This window comes from Thunnus maccoyii, chromosome 9, assembly GCF_910596095.1.
Source record: "Thunnus maccoyii chromosome 9, fThuMac1.1, whole genome shotgun sequence".
NCBI classification, from domain to species: domain Eukaryota; kingdom Metazoa; phylum Chordata; class Actinopteri; order Scombriformes; family Scombridae; genus Thunnus; species Thunnus maccoyii.
In genome coordinates, this window is record NC_056541.1 from 29,267,346 (window position 1) to 29,285,807 (window position 18,462).

Genomic DNA, 18,462 nt, shown 5'->3' on the forward strand with positions numbered 1-18,462 from the left:
GTTTGTGACTGTGTGTGTGTGTGTGTGGGGGGGGGGGGGGGGGGGGGGGTTACTGAGCTTTTCAATAGCAGACCACAGTTTGTCCACCTGTTTGGGTTGTCTCACTTATGAGCAACTGAACATCACAAGTTATCCAACTTTTATTTATCACAACTATTACCTCCATTAAAAATCTTTAGGAACAGCAGATGAATGGACATGAAGCATGCTTTTGTGACACAATGCCCGTGGTGAGTATTTAAATGAATAAGTACAATACAGGATGCCACAACCTCCAATGAGACAAATTGTCTTTGAGAAATGCTAATAGATACCTGTCTGGCAAACAGATTGGGAGTGTTAACTTTGAGCATCAGGTCAGCTATGAACCAACTGACTGTGAGGGACGCAGTTGAGCCCCAGCTGTTTGGTTTCAAGACAGCCAACAGCAGATGAGGCCGGACAGTTGAGGTTCCAGTCCAGCTGGATCATTTTTTTTTTTTAAGTTTTACCCCAAAACATGAGAATGATTGATTTTGCATGCTTTTTCTATGCACCTTGGCTATGGATCAGTGTTTGCTCAGTATCAATCTAAACTAATTGGGAACTGATTTGATCACAAGTGCACATCAGTAAATCTGTTGTCCTTAAATTTCAATGAAATGCAAAGAGTTTTGCTTGTGAACTTATCAAACTAGCCGCACTCCATTCACAAGCCTGCTTCTCTAATATTATTATCATATTCCCTTAACAAAGTACAAGTAAATAAAGCAAGTGCAGGCAAGCAGCTCTTCATTTATCCTGCTTTGAGTTTTGGAGGACACGTGATATCCTGTCTGAGATTTCTATTGGCCAATTCATATTAAACGAGTTCCGGTCCCGTTGCGGTCCTTGAAGTACGGAAGTTAGTTCCTACGATTGACACAGTTTCTCAATTTTTATCGATATGTAAAAACTAAATGTGTCTTTATTACTCCTGATACTTATTCGCATATGTATAAACAAGAGTAGATAACACGACGCGTGTATTTGAAGTGGTGTGAGCGTTCGTTGTTTTTGAGCGTTGCTGACCTTTTCGCGGAGGGATCCATACACATCCGCTGGCTCTGGCGTGGAGGGCGATTTGAATCACTCTGCTTCTTTTTACTGTTTTCATTTTACGTGAACATGAATTGAGGTATCAGTGGCGTTTTAATGATACTATAGTCGACATATGTGTTTTTATATATTTTTTGAACATCAGGCACCCATATAATTTACCTTAAATGTAAAAGGTAAGTGTTTTATTTTCTGTCATTATTTACACGTTACCTCCAGTACTAGCGTTACTTTTGCTAACTTACTGTTGCTAACGTCCATTGTGAAGAGATTGGTATGATAAACTAACGTTAAACAAGTTACCAGTCAGCGATATTAACTTAAATAAAAGCCTTTATTATGAGGCAAATGCAGGACGTTTTGAGTTAATATTAGCATGTTTTCCTATGTTAATGGGAGTATACAGCTAACGTTAGCTATATTAGCATCCTGCTAAGTCAAGGGAACTTTTTGTATGAATCTTGGTCATTCAAAATGTTAAATTCATATTATTGTTAGCTGTCGTGGCCTTCAATGATTAGCCTTATTGAAACAATGCATTCTGGAAATATAGGTGACTGACTACTGTTAACACTCAGCACATTTGTTTGTGGTTCAGCTGCTCTTGAATAATAAGATGTATTCAAATGTACGTAAACTGTTAAATGCAGATGTCTACCGCAGAGATGAATACTGCTGGCACTGACGGAGACCAGAGGTTGAAAGTGTTGCCTTTCTCAGAAGAGGACTCCCCTCCTGTTGTAAATGACATTTCAGCCCCTCTGAATTTTTCCGAGCTCACACCTTCTCAGTTTGGCATCTCTGTCCAGAGTTTCACCCCAATATCATCAAACCGCAAAGGTGAGAGGACTGCTATAATCTGCAATATTAGGATTTGAAGTATCCAAAAAGGAATGTGTGAGCACAATCACATTTGTAAACAAAGCACTAGCAGATATAGAGAAACTTTACATTGACTGTAAAGGTAAAGTGGTGAAGTTTGTATTTCCTATATATGGCAGCTTTTGGTTGTTACTGAAGTGGCATTTATTTCTCTCTTGCTTTAGATAAGTCTCGTGTAGCACAAATAAAGGGGAGGCGGAGGTCCAGTGTTGGTGTGCGGGGCTCCCCAGAGACAAACTCCCTCATCCGCTTCATGGCACAACAGAGAATGAAGACTCCACCATCCCACCGAACTCCAGAGGTGAGATGCTTCCAGGGATACAGTGGAGCAAATTTTGCACATGTGTCACATCATATTGGAGTGTGAGACAGTGTTTACCTTACATACAGTGGCTTTTGGTTGGTTCTCGGTGGTCAATATTGAAGGTGGTGTATACTATTTATACTGTACACAACATCCTTTCTCTGAGAAACACACAAATACTGTCACTGTCACAATACATATAGTTGTGCATACAGTGTTGCACATCCACATATCCATATATGTGCACTCTTATACAAAACTTGCTGTCAACAGAACTCCCGAGGGCCTCACCAGATGACAGATGAGTTGAGATCAGATCAGCCCTTTGGCTCCGGTACCACATTCACACATTAATTACATACAGGCACACAGTGAGATAATTATTTAATAAATATTTAATGTGAAGCTTGCACTTACTTGCCCTCTGTCTGCAATGCATGTTTGATTTATATAAAAAAAAAAGTAATTTGCTTCATGTAAACAGAGCCCCTTGTAAACACACCTCATTGAACTGCACATCAGCTTCAGTAAAATTATTACCATATCCTGACCTGAGGGCAGATGCGCCATCATGTCAGACTACTCTAACACATGTAACCTACAGTAGCTTGTGTAGGTTTACTGATATTGTGTGCAGATACAGACCTTACAAACAACACTAAAACTGCTGTGTGCAGCCATTATCCGAACCTATCAAGTGTTGATATCGACAGTACCTTTTATGCATCAACATTAGCTTAATGAAAGGAGCAGAGCAGAAAATTATGGCGCACCCGCTGTGACAGTGTGAATGACATGATGTTTTCATGGCATAACAAAAGTATTCACTAGACTCCAATAGAATCTTCTCAAACCACTCCTATAAGATAATCCACTTCTCTGTCATCCATCGTAATTCTCAGTATATTTTGGAATGTCATCATTCTACCAAAATATGTTTGACAAGTTGTTTATTTGGGACTAACAATAGAAAAGAGCTAAGTCTAACTTATTAATGTTTTCTGATGCTGTTAAAGGTTTGTTTACACTAGAATTTTTATCTACATAGCTATAAAGCTGTCTATAGTTTCAATTTTTAAATACACATCTCTCTTATCCTAGCTCTCACTGGCTAAGATGGCGTGTTTCTGACAAATGAAGGGATGGAAGTGGGCACAAAAAAGCTTAAACCAATAGCATCAGCCTGTTTGCTGGCACAAATGGCTTGTGATAAGGATCCTAATGGAAGCTATATATTGGCAAAACTATGCATGTTTAGAGCATGATGAGCATATAATGGACAGTAGAGAAGTGGATTATGCTGCAGAAGTGGTTTAAAGTCTGTGTAAAGCAATAATAAATATGTGTTCTGAGTTTGTCACACCACAGAAAAATGTGTAATTAACCACCGAGCCTAATTTGAATGATTAAAAAAAATCACCAAGGATATAAAATTAGGTTTCAAAATAGTGGAAAAATGAGCAGTATTCTCTGCTCTGAAACACTGGGGGGTCCACTGAAGGCACTGAAAGCACGGCCCAACTGAACAGTCGATAACACTTGTACCAAACTCCGGTATACAAATACACAATTTAAAATGGGCCTTGTTTGTGGGTGTAAGGCAAGCAACATGGATGATCACTGTTCGCCAATCACTGTTATGTTAAACTGAGTTTGGTTCACTTAACGTTCCTCATTTCTCTGCTGGAAAGTCCTTGGTGGCCGTCACCCTCGGAGCAGAATGCCTCTCAAGCTGAGCTGTTTGGTGAAGCGCTGCCTGGCAAATGCTCTCCCTCTGGCCGGCGACTCCCAGCCGCACAGCCGGTGCTGAAGCCGAAGCCGCCATCTGATTTTCCTTTACGCAGACTTTAAGTGTTTGTCTAGCGTCTTTTGGTGCTGTGAAAAGCTACAATTTTCAAGTCTGCCTCTGGTGTGTCTGATACTAAAGGGATATATTTTGGGTCAAATGTCGCTTGATGGAAAGTATTCTTTTATTCTTGTGTGAATGGTAAGGACAGAATATTCTCAAGCATCTCACTCACTGTGACTTTCCTGTTAGATGACACACAGCAAAGTAAACCATAATATTCCTAGATTGTGTATGTGGAGGGAGTATGTGATAGATGTGATGCCATTCAGTAATACCACTTTTGTAATTTCAGAAGTCTATGACCTGTCAAGCTACATCACTGAACAGATATGTTTGTTTTTGCTGTCTCATCTCTCAGCTTGTCAAAAGTAGCCCCTTCCTTCCCCGGGTCGCTTCCACACTGAGGCAGAAGATGGCTTCCTTCCAGAGCCTGATGGATGTGGAGGAGACTGAGGTCTGTGATCCGATGCCAAGGCAGGACAACAGCACTGGAGGATGCATCAAGACAAGAGATTATCTGTCTGGTGAGGCTGCCTCATTGCCACAGGATTAATAGTTTCATTTCTCAACAAGGATCTATGCCACTAGGATTTCTTTATGATGTCTGGAGGCACTGTTCAAAAGCAAAGCAATGGATTAATGCATAGCATGGTATAAGCTCTGACAACATCTTAGCATCTCAGCAGTCACATCTTGGTCAGCCTCTTCAATGTGCTGATTTCTAAGCTGTTTGTTGCTCAAGTTTTACTTTATCTCCTTGCCTTTGATCAAGTTTCTTCAAGTTGTTTTTCAAGCTGTGTTTTTTTTTTTTGTTTTTTTTTTTTAAATGGTTATTTGATGTGAGATTTTTTTTTCTAATTCAACTGAGGTGTCCCCAAGTCCCATTTGTTTTTGTATGTTTTCATAACATGTCTTTTTGATGGGTTGATTCTTTCCTCTCAGATGGGAAAAACCTTGATGGAGGAAAAGAGAACCTCCCACCAATGATGACGCCCACGCCCAGCAAAAGGAGGCGCGTGGGCCCCCTCGAAGGCTGCAAGGTCGAGATTAGAGAGGCCAGAACTCCTATCCTCCACTTGAATTTCAAGGAGCAGGAGGTACACTCTGACCATGTATTTACTTGACTGCTGTTAATAATTTAACAAAAATGTTGTACCTCTCCGTACTTGGCTTACATTGAATCCGCTGATTATTTTTAACTCTTACAAATGGGAGATCTCAGTGCTACAAGGGATTTTTTGACTGCAAGCATCCAGAAAGAAAAACAAGTACTCTCAAGCAAACAGAGTTTGATTTAAGTTCTGAGTACTGAGGTTTGTTTATTTATTATCACATCTTTTTCCATCATTTTGCTTTTTGGATCTTCTACTTGTGTTCTGTAAAGTACCACATCAAGATTTTAAACTGTCTGTATCACTCAAAGCACTGAAACAGCAGTTTGGTAAATTTGTATTTTCTGTAAGCACAGTAGTAGTTTTCATGCTGTTGTAGTGCAGTGCAGCAGAATAAAAGCAGTGGGAATCCCTTAATCATGTCCGCAGGAGGATGCAGACCCAGTGACACAAACTGTGACAAGAGGACCACTGCCATCAAGTGAGACTGTGGAAGAGGCCCAAGCTGTTCTTATTTCCCCACCCGTCCATGTTGACTTTGAGCCACTCGTGTTCCCTGAGCTTCAGGCCTGTTCACCTACCAACAACCAACAGGTTAGGTCTTAATCCAGACTGCAACACACATATGCACACACAAAAAATACAAGTGAATCACAGAAAAATGAATGCAGACTTTAAAGCATCCTTCACACGTAGTTCCCAGTAAATTACTGGAATAACCTTTCGGGTACCGCTAATGATTTTCACTATTCACACATGCAGCTACATTCAGGAACATTTCCGTCTTGCGCCTTCTCACATTTTACATGGCAATACAGGAATACTTGGGCAAGGGAAAGTCCAGCAGATGGCGGTAATGCAACATTTATGGATGCCAACTGCCATAAAACTCAACAGAAGAAGAGGATGAAACTCATGAAATTCAGACCAAACTTTCAAACTAGGCAGATCAAATATGAATCAAGATTCTGTTACTACATTGCCTATTTCTCACCTCAAATGTTTCCAGCAACATATTTTAGTGTACTGTTTAGCCATAATATGAGAAAGTTTGTGACGCGGCTGCCACGTTGAAAACAGACAAGACAAAACCAAGTACCGCTCAACTCTCAGTACATCACCCACACGTCAAGTCTTGTGATTGGTTCACTCGCTCCACATGAAAGCGTATTTAGTTAGACCGTCCTAACCCTTTACACACTTGTCCCTGAAATGTTATGAGGTCTTGAGGTGGGAAATTGGCTTTACGGGTTTTTCTGAATATTGATCTCTGCTCCCATTCACACATGACTCCATGCAGGAAATGTTCCTGAACATTTAAGAATAGACTGCATGTGTGAAAGGGTGCTTTAGTGATTTTTGCTATGACCCACAAGGGCTTCCACTTTGACTATGCTATTTGAGTCACAGAATGACTTTACTACGATTCACATGTGGTAAAAAAGAAACATCAAAAACAAAGCGTTGTTGAGCGATCGATAGCACAATCAGATTTCAAGCAAACATTTTTAAACATCCTGAGACAAGTGATGTGATAATTGTAACGTTAACAAACCAAGCACATTAATTTCTGAATAAACATTGAAGGCTTTTGCCCACAGGCTTGATATAGCACACTCTTGCTAACACCACAGACCTGCAGTGTTTTTGTCCTGCTTGAGAGCAGGGCCAAACTGACAGTTTCCTCCTTCAACCAAATGCTGCCAAGTACTCACCATGTGTGGTCATGCAGGCAACAACAGATCATTAGCTAAAAGAAAGGCTTTCTGCTCAGTGCTGACAGCTGTTGTTCGGGGTTTTTTTTAAAAGGTCCTCACAACAAGATGTAGACATATTCAACACTTTTTTTATCAGCAGATCAGTTTAGAATATTGCAAGGGAAGATATTAAATAGGGGGTTAAGATCAGTTCACACACAGTATCCTTTCAGAGTCTATGTACTGAAACTGATGTTTGTATCAGAAATTTTGCACTAGCATTCACTCTTACTTAACCTGTTCTGTGAAGTTACTTGAACTACAGTCCAACAGAATGAGGGATCTCATGTATTCATCTCTCAACAGGACAGCGTGTTTGAACTCCAAAGCCCCAGGCGACTACCGCCTGATGACCTTATAGCAGCATCACCAGCTCTGCCTGCCTCCCCATTCCACATCCCCTCTCTCCCCTCTCTGCTGGAGATGAAGCCCACAGGTAAACACACGCTGCTCTTGGTGGGCCATGCTCCAGTAACTGGCCTGTCTTTGAGGCTTGGATTAAAAAAAGCACAGAGCTAAAATTGATGCAGTGAATCCATTCCTCATTGCTGGAGACTGGCAAAGTTGTATTTTCAAAGAAATTCATGTTTAACATTGTTTGAGCTTTCTGTATCAGAGAACACCAGATGTGTTACATGAAATGCCATTATAGGTAGTAAATATTAGGCCAGCTGTGCAGTGTAGGGATCAGCGTCCATCACTCACAAACTCTCGTACTTGCATTAGCAAATTCAGCTCATGTCTTTCCCCCTGTAAAGGTTTTTTCTAGTTGTGTGAAAATGCTGCAACTTGTCAAATGTATAGGAATAATTCCCTAATATGCAACCAGATAGTACTTAAATGTCCCACATACAGTTAACTACAGTGGATTATATCTTCAGTTAAGCTATAAAATTCAGGTAGGTCATACAAAATATCTTCTGATCAATTTCTGTTTTGAGATTCTTTTAATATTTTCCTCTCTAATTGGCATGAAAATGTCTTAAAACCTTGAATCTATGTTCATTAAACTTGCAGGCACCCTTAACTATAAATCAATTGTTAATCAGCTCGTCTCTTTTGATGTTTTCAGTAAGATGTTTTCCCAAATATTAATAACACACCAAGATCTAAGTAGACAGTGTAGGAGTTGACAGCAATTAGCTTTGTTTCCTGCCTCTCCATATATTGTTATCAGTGTGCCTGCAATAGGAAAATGGCTTATTTATGCATTCAAGGTTTTCCTGTCTGTGCAGGAGAGGATGGTTCCTCTGTAACCTCCACAGTAAAGAAGAAGAAGAAGCAGGTGCGTTTTGGAGGTCCACTCTCTCCGGAGTTCTTTGATAAAAACCTGCCTCCCAGTACCCCGTTACAGAAGGGGGGCACGCCGGCCAGAGCCCTTACGCCAGGTGGGAGCTTAAAGCTGCGTTCGCTGCTGAAGACACCACAGAAGGGTGAACCCCAGACCCCACAAGCTCAGCCAGACCTCAGCAGCCCCACTGTGTTCGGTGCCTCCCCTACGCTTGTGATGCCTTGCAGCTACAGAATGCAGTCTGTGGGAGAGGACAGTGAGGAGAAGGATGGAAAGGTAGCCATGGTGCCAGTGTTGTTTTTCAGATTAGCAAAGTTTCTGTTATCTATTTGTTTTTTCTCTGCCCAATCTCATTTTTTTCTTAGTATAGTTTGAAGTTACAACTGCAGACAGTTCTGAAGACATATGTGATCGTTAAATTAGATTTAAATCCCACATTACTTACATCTCTAAGTGAATCCTTGGTGTGGGAGAAGGGCAGGTTTACTGTTAATTGGTGGGTACATGGATTCAGGGACATCAGATTATTACAAGGACATGTACTGTACAGTTAGGGGCCTATCCCACAATATATGACCCCACTATCTGGTCTAGATTGTATGTGTTAAAGTCATAATTGAACAGACGGTTTCTTCTATTTCCTGTTCTTAGATTGTTTTCCCTTCAATGGAGGAGATTGACTCTGCAGGGGCGACTGATACAGGTTGATGATTCAGTTTATTGATTCTGAGAGTTATAGTGTCTTGTCTGTAGTAGCAGGCAGTCAACCACAGTTTGTATAACAGCTATTTCCATTTGTCACATTTTCAGGACTTATGTGGGACACCCAGCCGTTGAATTTAGACACTGCTTTCCACGAGGAGTCTCTTTCTCAGATTCTGACAGGTGAACTACTGTAATACTTCCGTTATCACTTTCATTGTCATTGTATGTCTTCATTGCTCCTCTTCTACACCTTTTCCTTTCTTTCATGTATCAAGCTATAAGGCTTAACAGAAATTATATTTAGGTTTGTTGTGTGTTGCTTGAACAGCTCAGGTTTTTCATTCTGAAGTCATTCTAAAAAACCAAGCCAATTGCCAGACTGCAAGTATAGAAACAGCTAAATATCAGGGAGGTCAAAATGAAAAACCACACGTTCGACCACTGCAAGTATCAAAGATAGTGCAATACCCTTTTTATACGTTTAGTGAGTGTTTCATACTATTTACCATGCTAACCCACAGAATTCATGTTACCGACAGGTGACAAACAGTTGTCATTTCAGCTGTAATATTATAGGTTTTTTCCACAGAGTCTGTGACTAAACCAAGCACAAACACCCAGATGGACACCCTGGATGAGCCTGTATCTTTGCCAGGGAATGAGAGGCAACTTGAAGCGGATGTTGAAGCTCTAGCCCTAACCAGATCTAGCAACCGAAGGAAAAAGGTCTGCCTCCATTATAGCTTTTTTTTTTTTTTCTTCCTTGTATAGGTCACTGTGGGTGCACAAGATATATTTTAGCAACATCTGTTGCCAGTGTAATTAATACTATGCTCTAAAGAATCCTGTACTGTGAAATTTCCATTTCATACACCAAAAACTTTTAAATTTCTCCCATAGCAGTCAGGACCAAAGAGTGAATCTGCCACTGAGGCTCCAGCTCGCTCCAGCAGTCGAAAGAGAAAGGTCTGCTATTACCTCAAACTGCCCTCATCTTGATCTCCCTTGTAGAAATCTCCATTTACCAGATGAGGTTGTCTTTTTAATAATATCGGGGTCATAACATGCTCCCATCTAATCTGTTGTTTAATTCCACTGGATCTAAACTTAATCACATCTGAAGATATCCACTTTCCATGAGAGAGTGTGGCAGAGAGACAGTCTATGTAATGTATCCTCATGCCAACTCTCTGTTCCCCCAGCAGCCAGAGGAGAGTGAACCGGTGAAGAGGTCGACACGCTCTGCTGCCAAGTCGGCCTCTGGGAAGATGAAGGTGAGTTGGCCGAGTCTGCTCGTTTGATTTCTTTTTACACCTCTTCACAGAGGGATCTGCAGACAGGTCTTTCTGAGAGGCAGTCATGGAGCTGATAGCTGTGCAATCTGACGACAACTTACTTTGCTGCAGTTGAGGAAAAGAACCGTGTGTATGATAAGTCATAAACTCTAGTGTTGCCCCTACACAGATTTATCATGCTGACTATATGATTATAAATCATTGGAATGCCATAATACAATCTTAAATTAATTCCCTAGCACTATAGTTGTAGTAAACATTACCCAATCAGGAGTAAATAGTGGGTTTTTTTTTTTTTGGGGGGGGGGGGGGGGGGGGGGGGGGGGGGGGTATTTTTAGCAGTGGATTTGCTGCTCTAGTAAGTATTCTTGGCAGCAGGACTGTGAATGTGGGATTTACTCAAAATAAACTACTGTGTGTGTGTGTGTGTGTGTGTGTGTGTGTGCGCGCACATGCTCACGGTAATGAAGGACACTTTCACCCAGTGCAACAGTGTGGCTCATTGACATGTATATTTCATAGTTTTTAGACAACATTGGAGGTCTACTGCACAGAGGAGCTATATCACACTTTGGATAAACAGACAATACTAGTTACTAAGATCAATTCATTGTTGGCTTTGGTCTTTGCGTGGAATATACTGACAATAAGAAAAATACAGGCTATGTATCAAATTTATCCTTTAAGCCCTTCAGGACAAGATTAATTAATGAATGGGTCAATTCAAATGAGTGCACATAATGATAATGTGCTTTTCGCTAACTACTCTCATCAGTCCAAATAGTATTATTCAGTGTAAAATTGCCGCAGGTAGTTTGTAGTTTCCAGTATATTTCCCTGTACATGAAGCCAGTTATTTGTAGGCAGTATGCTGTCTGGATAGCTGGAGCTGTAACAACGGTCAATTTACTGAGCTTTCAGTGTGACTCCTCTAACAGCTTTGTAGTTTGTATCAGTCTAAATAGGTTGCTGTCAATCACGTTATTCAAATAACTTTGCAGTGAAACGATTTCACAATATGATCAGAGCTGATTTAACTTTAAAGGATTTTGCAGGATGTACAGGATTTTCCTAAAAAAAACAATGTATAGATTTACAAATGTAATCCCTCTGTCAACACTTATGACCCACTAGAAGTGTGTGGCACTTCTAGTGTATGTTTCTACAGAGACTCTGCTCTCTGCCTGTATTTTCTTATTATTTTGCTGTGTTCAGAAAGTTTCTGGGTGTCAATGTTTGGGCAGTGGTTGTGTAGCCCCCAACCAATAATAGCGCGCAAGGTGTAAGGTCGGAACTTGTAGCGAAGCGACCAGGTTATGTCAGGTTTTTTTATGTGCTTCATTGTTTCCCCTGCTTCTCTGTCTCTCCTCTGCTGTGTGCAGAGTGATGCTGTGTGCTGCTCCTCTGCTGTCTGTGTGTCTGTTTGACCAAGGGCGGGACTGAGCTACACACACACACACACACACACGCAGAGCAGAGAGGCCACAGCAGACAGCATAAGCATTTGCTTCGGCTGCAATCACACAAAATCCAGCAATGCTGCACCTTCCTGCAGGCTTGTGTGTAGGTATGGGTGTGTTTTTTTTGTGCTTTAGAACATTTTTTCACACCACTGTGAAAAAATCAGAAAATGTTTTATCTGGTTCACGGCTTTGTTCCTGTTACAGCCTCTCACTCTCTTCATTCACTCTCTAGCTTGCTTGACCACAGCTGCTCTCTCTCGCTTGTGCTCTCAGCTCACTCTGGTGTTGTTGAGCATTAGAGAATAAAATGAAGTATGCATCTCTTGCCAAGTGGCGCTATCCACAGTACTGAAAGGATCGTTGGGGGATTTAATTGACATGTTAAATTAGCATTTAACCTTTTGTTTTGTTGTATATGATCACATCTTTGTATCCGGATGAGGAAAAGACAACGCATGAACTTGACATCACATCACTGAGAGTAAAAGTATTGCACTACATGATGGATTTTTTTTTTTTTTAATATTCCTGCAAATGCAGTGGTCAAGTTTCCTAATTGTTGGCTGGACCGGCCACAGATCAGCCCTATAACCACGGTTGTCCGTGAGAGATGAAGTTACACCGTTGGTCGGTCCGCCGAGTGTTGGAGTTTCCCCATTGGCCATTGCTTGTACAGAATGAATGGGCGCAAGATGATGGAAGCGGAGGACAGCAGCGCAACACAGTGCAGTGAGACTGTCTTTCCTGCTCTGAGCTCTGACGCTCCCCTGTTTAAACAGACGCGTACCAGCGTCTCTACCATCCAGTGTGATTGACTCTTCGGCTGACAGCACTGTCAGCAGCCAGTAGGAGAGACGCTTTGCGGTGCATTTGGATTTTATGACTGAACTAATACCAGGATGGCAAACTTTTTATTTTTTTTTACTTTTTCACATCACAAATGATCAATAATGAATTTGCAACTAAAATGCTGTCAAAAGTTTCATTTACAATTTCCACCGCAGCCTCTATGATCATCAACCAGGAAAGAGGCAGGAAAAAGGTGTATAGAGGCATGAGGGAGAGCACACAGTTAAAGTCCAAATAACCATCGATCTGACAAAACACTCAATTCACAGTGAAAAGAGACAGCCACAGAGTGAAACAGATAAAAGAGCAGGGAGAGTTAACAGATTATTAGAATAGTTACGAGATACGAGCGGAAAGTATTGTTGTTGCAACTGCATTTATAACCTTTTTTTTTTGTTTGTTTGTTTTTTTACTCAAATGTAGCTTAACCATGTCATGTGATATACTATTTCAGTACACTTTAACAACAAATATTACTGGGACAACTACAGAAAATTGCATTTGCAGACCAGTGTGAGCGTCAATGCAAGCCCATTAAAATTAAGACATGTTGTTTGGTGAGGTCAGTAAAGCATGGTACACTCAAGAAGACTTGTGTGACATGTTTGAAATTTTGCTGATTTGTTGAAGATGTTGTCAAGAATCAAATCAGTGTAATTATATTTATGTAGTATTGATTAAGGGTACATTAAATAATCACTCTGTATCACATCAGAGCTGGATGTCAACCAGCTAATAAGAGTTAATATTGGTCTAAAATGTCAGTACAAACCTTTATAACAAGGCAGATTGTCTTTCCACAGATGACTGCCACAGCAACACGTCGGTTCAACAAGGAGGTAAACCGCTCCCTATATGGCTCTCGGGAATATGCGTCCAAGAACCCAACCCTCAGCCCCATCACCGAGAGGCTGTCCTTCATCAGCCAGTCTCCAGCAGCACAGCTGGCTGCCACTAACAGCTGCACAGGTAAAACATGCAGACACTAACCAACTTTATCTTTGAGTTCTAAAAGTAACAATCATGGATTTTGCGTCTGTGTTGTTTGGGAAAGAAAACTTTGTTGATCACTAAACTTATTTTTGATTCCTTAAAAGTTAGTTGTGAAAGCCAGCAGTGATTGGTAGAATGTCATTTTTATTTGTCTTGTCCTTATTTCTCTTACCAGCCCCAAATCAGGAGCCACACCTGACTCTGGAAATGGGAGAATCAGTCACCAATGACCCCATGACTGAAGTGGCTTATGACACTCAAGAGATAAGTGACATCACTGCGACAAACGCCTTAGAAACTCCTCCAGAAGCCTCAGTCACATCTCCCAACTCCAGTAAAGAAAGCACCAGAGTGAAGGGGAGGAGGCTGTCGGGGCCAAGGGTCAGAGGATTAAAGAGGAGGAAGGTCAGTGTTTCAGATGGTGACCTGCTCGGCAAGGAGCCTCAGGACCAGACTGGAGAGAAGAGAGACGAGCACTGTGAAGACAAAACCTCAACAAATCTAGAGGCGTCAACAGAAACCTCACTGAAACAAACGGTACCTGAACAGGAGGGAGTAGACACTGAAGAACTTTATGTCCAGACATCTGCTGACACACCCTGCACAGACTCAGATGGGAAATCAGAATGTCATGCTAGTCTAGATGCTCCCACCTCAGCCTGCCCACCTTTATGTGAAGAATCCAACAGTTTGAGTGTGCCAGCAGAGTCAGCACAGAGTAAAGACAAGCAGACCAAGGGTACACAAAGAGGCAGGAGGAGCTCTATGTACAACTCACTCCTACCAGAGCAGGGGAACCATGCTGTGGAGCAGAAGGGAGATGAAGCGGCAAGCCAGCAGGAAAACAACGGGTCAAGCGCTGATAGCCAGGAAGAGGGGGAAGTACCCAATTTGGACCTTGCCCCCTGGCAGGCTGACTTTAATTTTGAGGATGTGTTCAAACCTGTTGCCACTAGAGGGCAGCGCTCAGTCCGGCGCAGTCTGAGGAACAAGAGCAATGCCGAGAACAGCACAGGTCTCGTCTGGCTGCCTCGGACGTCCCCTGACTCCAATAAAGAGGCCCACAGGAGGACCCGCAGTCGCCGACTTTGTACCGCCCTACCTGTCCAGCCTTTACTCCCAGAGGAGATTCAACATGCTTCATGAGACTTTACACTGACAACATGGGACACTGTCTGCCTATAACCAGAACTAAGATTAATACATTCATTGCACCGTCATACATTTTCTTAAAATTGAATGGAATGATTTTCCAAACTACAGTCTGTTTTATATTAGCAGAAAACATTAATGCTTTTGTTCCCTGTGAATTATTAGAGCTGACCAGTAATTTGTATCCAGTTTCCCTAACCAAGCCAGTCAATACACTGAGAGCCCAATCATCTCTGCTGACCACCTCCTAATCAATATCCAACCACTCAGCTGGTAATCACAGTGCCTCTTCAGTTTCACTCTCCAAAGTCACTGGATCGAGCATCTCTGAGTCAATATCTTGTGTTTGTGGATAGATGAAGAGGCTGTACTGCATTCACAATCTGTCAGACAAGGCTAGAGGTTACTGGAATAATAGAATAGTAATAGAGGCAGAAAATGTGCCTCACACAGAGAAATCAAATTCATGGGTTTGAATAATTGTTTATTTTTGTTCACTGCAGTATGTTTTTGTTTTTTTGTTTTTTTCTTCAGTGATCCAAACTGTTCACATACAGAAAATGTCCAGAAGAGTTCCCTGTCTGCAGCGGCCTCATTGAAAATGTCTTCAAATTAGAAATAAATTTGTCTCTTCTCAAGGAGTTTCCTGAAATGTCTAAAAAAGTTCGTTTTGATTCAGATTAAATGATTTGCTTGCCTGTATGGACACTTTATTAGATCAAATTGTCTTCATTTAAATACATCATTTAGACTAATTTTGAAGGAATTCATCCAATTAGTTAAACAGCCATTATCTTCACAAATCTGAAGTTTCAGCTATGTGGTCAGTTCAGGAAGTACAGTAGCTTTCCTTCCACATAAAGACCTTTTGCCATAACTGAATGCATCACTACATACCTGATCTACATTTTGAATGCAGCCAAATGTCTGGAAGTAAATTGACCTCTAACCTCTGCCAGTCACAAATTCAAATCAGCTCCTCCGTACTGGCTCCATCCATCTGTCAGAGAGGAACTGAGAGAGAGGTAACAAATTGAGTTTCAAATTCAGTTCACATAGGAAAATTGGCTCCCAGAATGATGCATGACTGTAATCTATCCATCACGGGGTAATTGACTCCCTCCTTTTACATCAGAGTCACTTGGCTGAAGGACACCAGAGGTCTTTGGCTCCAACTGTGTGTGCCAAGGTCTTTTCTGTATTCCCACTGGAAGACGGATGGACAGACACACAGCCAGTGATATAGCTCTTTGTTGATGCAGTGGGGCTACTGTGCCATCTGGTGGCAGGTGTGAGGAACTACAAGTAGCCTGTTCATGTGTCAACTTGAGAAACTATTTTCAGGAGATGAAAGAAGTCATGAGAACTGATGTGGTCATCAGGAGAGGAACTAATTTCATGGATGCACATTCATTTGTGTCAAAGGGGTTTTTGTTGGATTTTAATGCTGAGCTGAAATCACCTAAGGCCTGTGTGTATTTCCGTTTGTTTGTGTTTTTTTCATGGCATCATGTGCCCCTGTCTGATTTTAAAACTGGTAACTCAGAGCGTCTCAGTGAATAAGCTGTTTTATTGTTTGAGTGCTAAGCCAAACTGCTGCACCTCTATACACGCGGGTGCATGGTCTTGGTGGAGGTGGTGGTGTGTTTTCTGTGTCTGAGAGAGAGAGAGAGTGTGTGTGAGGGGTGTGAAGCTGAAGCCCCTGTCCCTGGCAGACGGGCATAGTGAAGACGGCTTAACACAAGAACAATGGGGTCCTTTGACCAAAACGACGCCCCCAAGACATGTGGCCTCCTGTCACCGTGGCAACCCCCCATGGGACAGGGAGCGGGCTGACAGCTGGAGAAGGAGGACTTACAAAAATGGAGTCCATTTCTTTCCACTGAAGCTCCCCTGCTCTATATCCCCCCCCCCCCTTCTCCCTGTGTTCTTCTGCACTGGGCCCATGTGAATGTGGGTTACATCTCATTTTACAGCTTCATGTGATTGACCTTATGGGCCTGACTCACCAGCTACAGCCCATCTAACTCCTCCAGACAAAAAAAGAGTTAAAGAGAAAACAATAAATCAAGTCTTTATGGGCTGTTGTTCCTGTCAGTAATAAGAGAGCATTGATCTCATTGACAAATATGGGGCTGAGCCACAAGATTTCACACTCACTGTACACTTGATTTTACGCCTCATTTTAAAACGGATGAGCACTTTATGTACAGACACAAAGCGGCATAATCAGTTATTTGTACTTCCAGATTTAGAGACTTTTGTCTTTCAATTAGTTAATTAGTAGCTGAATGGTATTAAGTTGTCCCGCTGCCTCAGTCCTTTCTGTGCTCAGTGCTGTGAGCCCTCTATTATTGATGCTCAGAGGCGTGCTCTCCAAGCCCTGCACAGCTCTCCTATGGAGCTAAAGACAGCAGGAGGAGGGCAACAAACAAAGGCAGGACAACAACAAGAGACCCTCTTGCTACTCAGTTTGGTTTGCTGTCCCAGTGTGTCTGCTGTCTGCATGCTACAGCTGTGGCTGGCTGAAACCTGCTTTTAACAGCTGCCTTTGCATGCAGCACAGAGACCTTAGACAACAAGGTGTACAATGGATGTATTTGTGTTTCACTGAAGTTAGCTACATGTGATAACAAGGTTTTGAATATATGCAACTTACGTTCTTACATGGAAGTCAGCCTAACCCAACACCTTTCATAGATAAATATCCATGAAACCCAACTCAAAAAACATTACTTTAAGTAGACATATTCCTCAATAGGTGCATAAAATGAAGGACAGAGGACAGATAGTACTGTTAGTATCCAGGTTTGTTGCACGGGACACAGAGCTGCCCAGTAACATACCTGTACAATCCCCAAAATGTCTGGGCATGTCCAAACTCGATTTACTCTTGTCTGATACAATGTGGGGGAAAAAAGTGTGTCTTCAACTGAGGAGAAGTAGTGTCCTGCTTGAGTTTAAACTCCTTCAACAGAGATACTGACAAATTTCACATTAATGTCCTATCTCAGTGTTGTTTGTGTCTCACTAAATACAAGAAGGCTGTAGAAAACTTTGCACTTAACTTAAAAATGTTCGCACTTAAATTGAAAGAAGAGGACAGCAGATGTTTTACTTAAGAAATCAACTTTAGTGGATATAAAAATGGATGTTTAATGAAATAATCTCTAATATATCTCTATTTCTAGAAGTATCAAGAAACAATAAAATTATTTTGAGTATATACCAGTTTTCTATATAACTAACTCTTACATTTTTCCAGATGTTGTATTTTATATTATCAATTGTTTCGAATTTTATATCCACAGAGATGCATATATATGGTTCAAAACATCACAGGAAACCAGTGTGTTGGCTCAGCCTTTAGCACTGCTGCTTCATCAAGGCTGCACGGTCCTGACTGCATGAACTCATCTTTTCCCCATGTTTACATGAGCTTCTTCCACATTCCAAGAAGCATGGATGTGAGCTGTACCCTGTGTTTTGTGTAACTCTGGTAGATGAAGTGGTGACCTGTCCAGGGAGTTTCCCTCCCTTCTGTGTGTAACATGCTGGGAAAAGTTCCATGTGACCCTGTGTAGAGGCTGGTATTGATAATATATGAATGGGTGAAAACTCAGGACAAAATGCTACTCTTCAGGTCAAGATCATAAATGCACAATGATATCAAAATCTTGTCCATCTGAGACATACTAGTCCTGGGCGGCGGAGCCAACTCAGCCGACATCAT

The 18,462-nt window shown here is 41.6% G+C and overlaps 1 protein-coding gene across 4 annotated transcripts; it reads left to right on the top strand.

The window, feature by feature from the left end:
- The first annotated feature begins 901 nt into the window (after positions 1 to 901).
- cdca2 (cell division cycle associated 2) lies at positions 902 to 15,445 on the top strand. 4 transcript variants are annotated; one of them, XM_042422144.1, is made up of 15 exons: positions 902 to 1,253; positions 1,728 to 1,917; positions 2,124 to 2,260; positions 4,471 to 4,636; positions 5,055 to 5,209; positions 5,654 to 5,818; positions 7,288 to 7,417; positions 8,217 to 8,548; positions 8,924 to 8,975; positions 9,083 to 9,157; positions 9,567 to 9,703; positions 9,881 to 9,943; positions 10,183 to 10,251; positions 13,388 to 13,553; positions 13,753 to 15,445. In XM_042422144.1, the coding sequence occupies exons 2-15, from the start codon at positions 1,728 to 1,730 to the stop codon at positions 14,721 to 14,723; spliced, it is 2,808 nt and encodes a 935-aa protein (XP_042278078.1). In that variant the 5' UTR covers positions 902 to 1,253; the 3' UTR covers positions 14,724 to 15,445. The 4 variants fall into 4 exon arrangements, with proteins under 4 accessions (XP_042278078.1, XP_042278075.1, XP_042278077.1 ...); XM_042422141.1 differs by having other exon boundaries at positions 903 to 1,253; positions 9,878 to 9,943; positions 10,180 to 10,251; XM_042422143.1 differs by having other exon boundaries at positions 903 to 1,253; positions 9,878 to 9,943.
- The last annotated feature ends 3,017 nt before the right edge of the window (positions 15,446 to 18,462 follow it).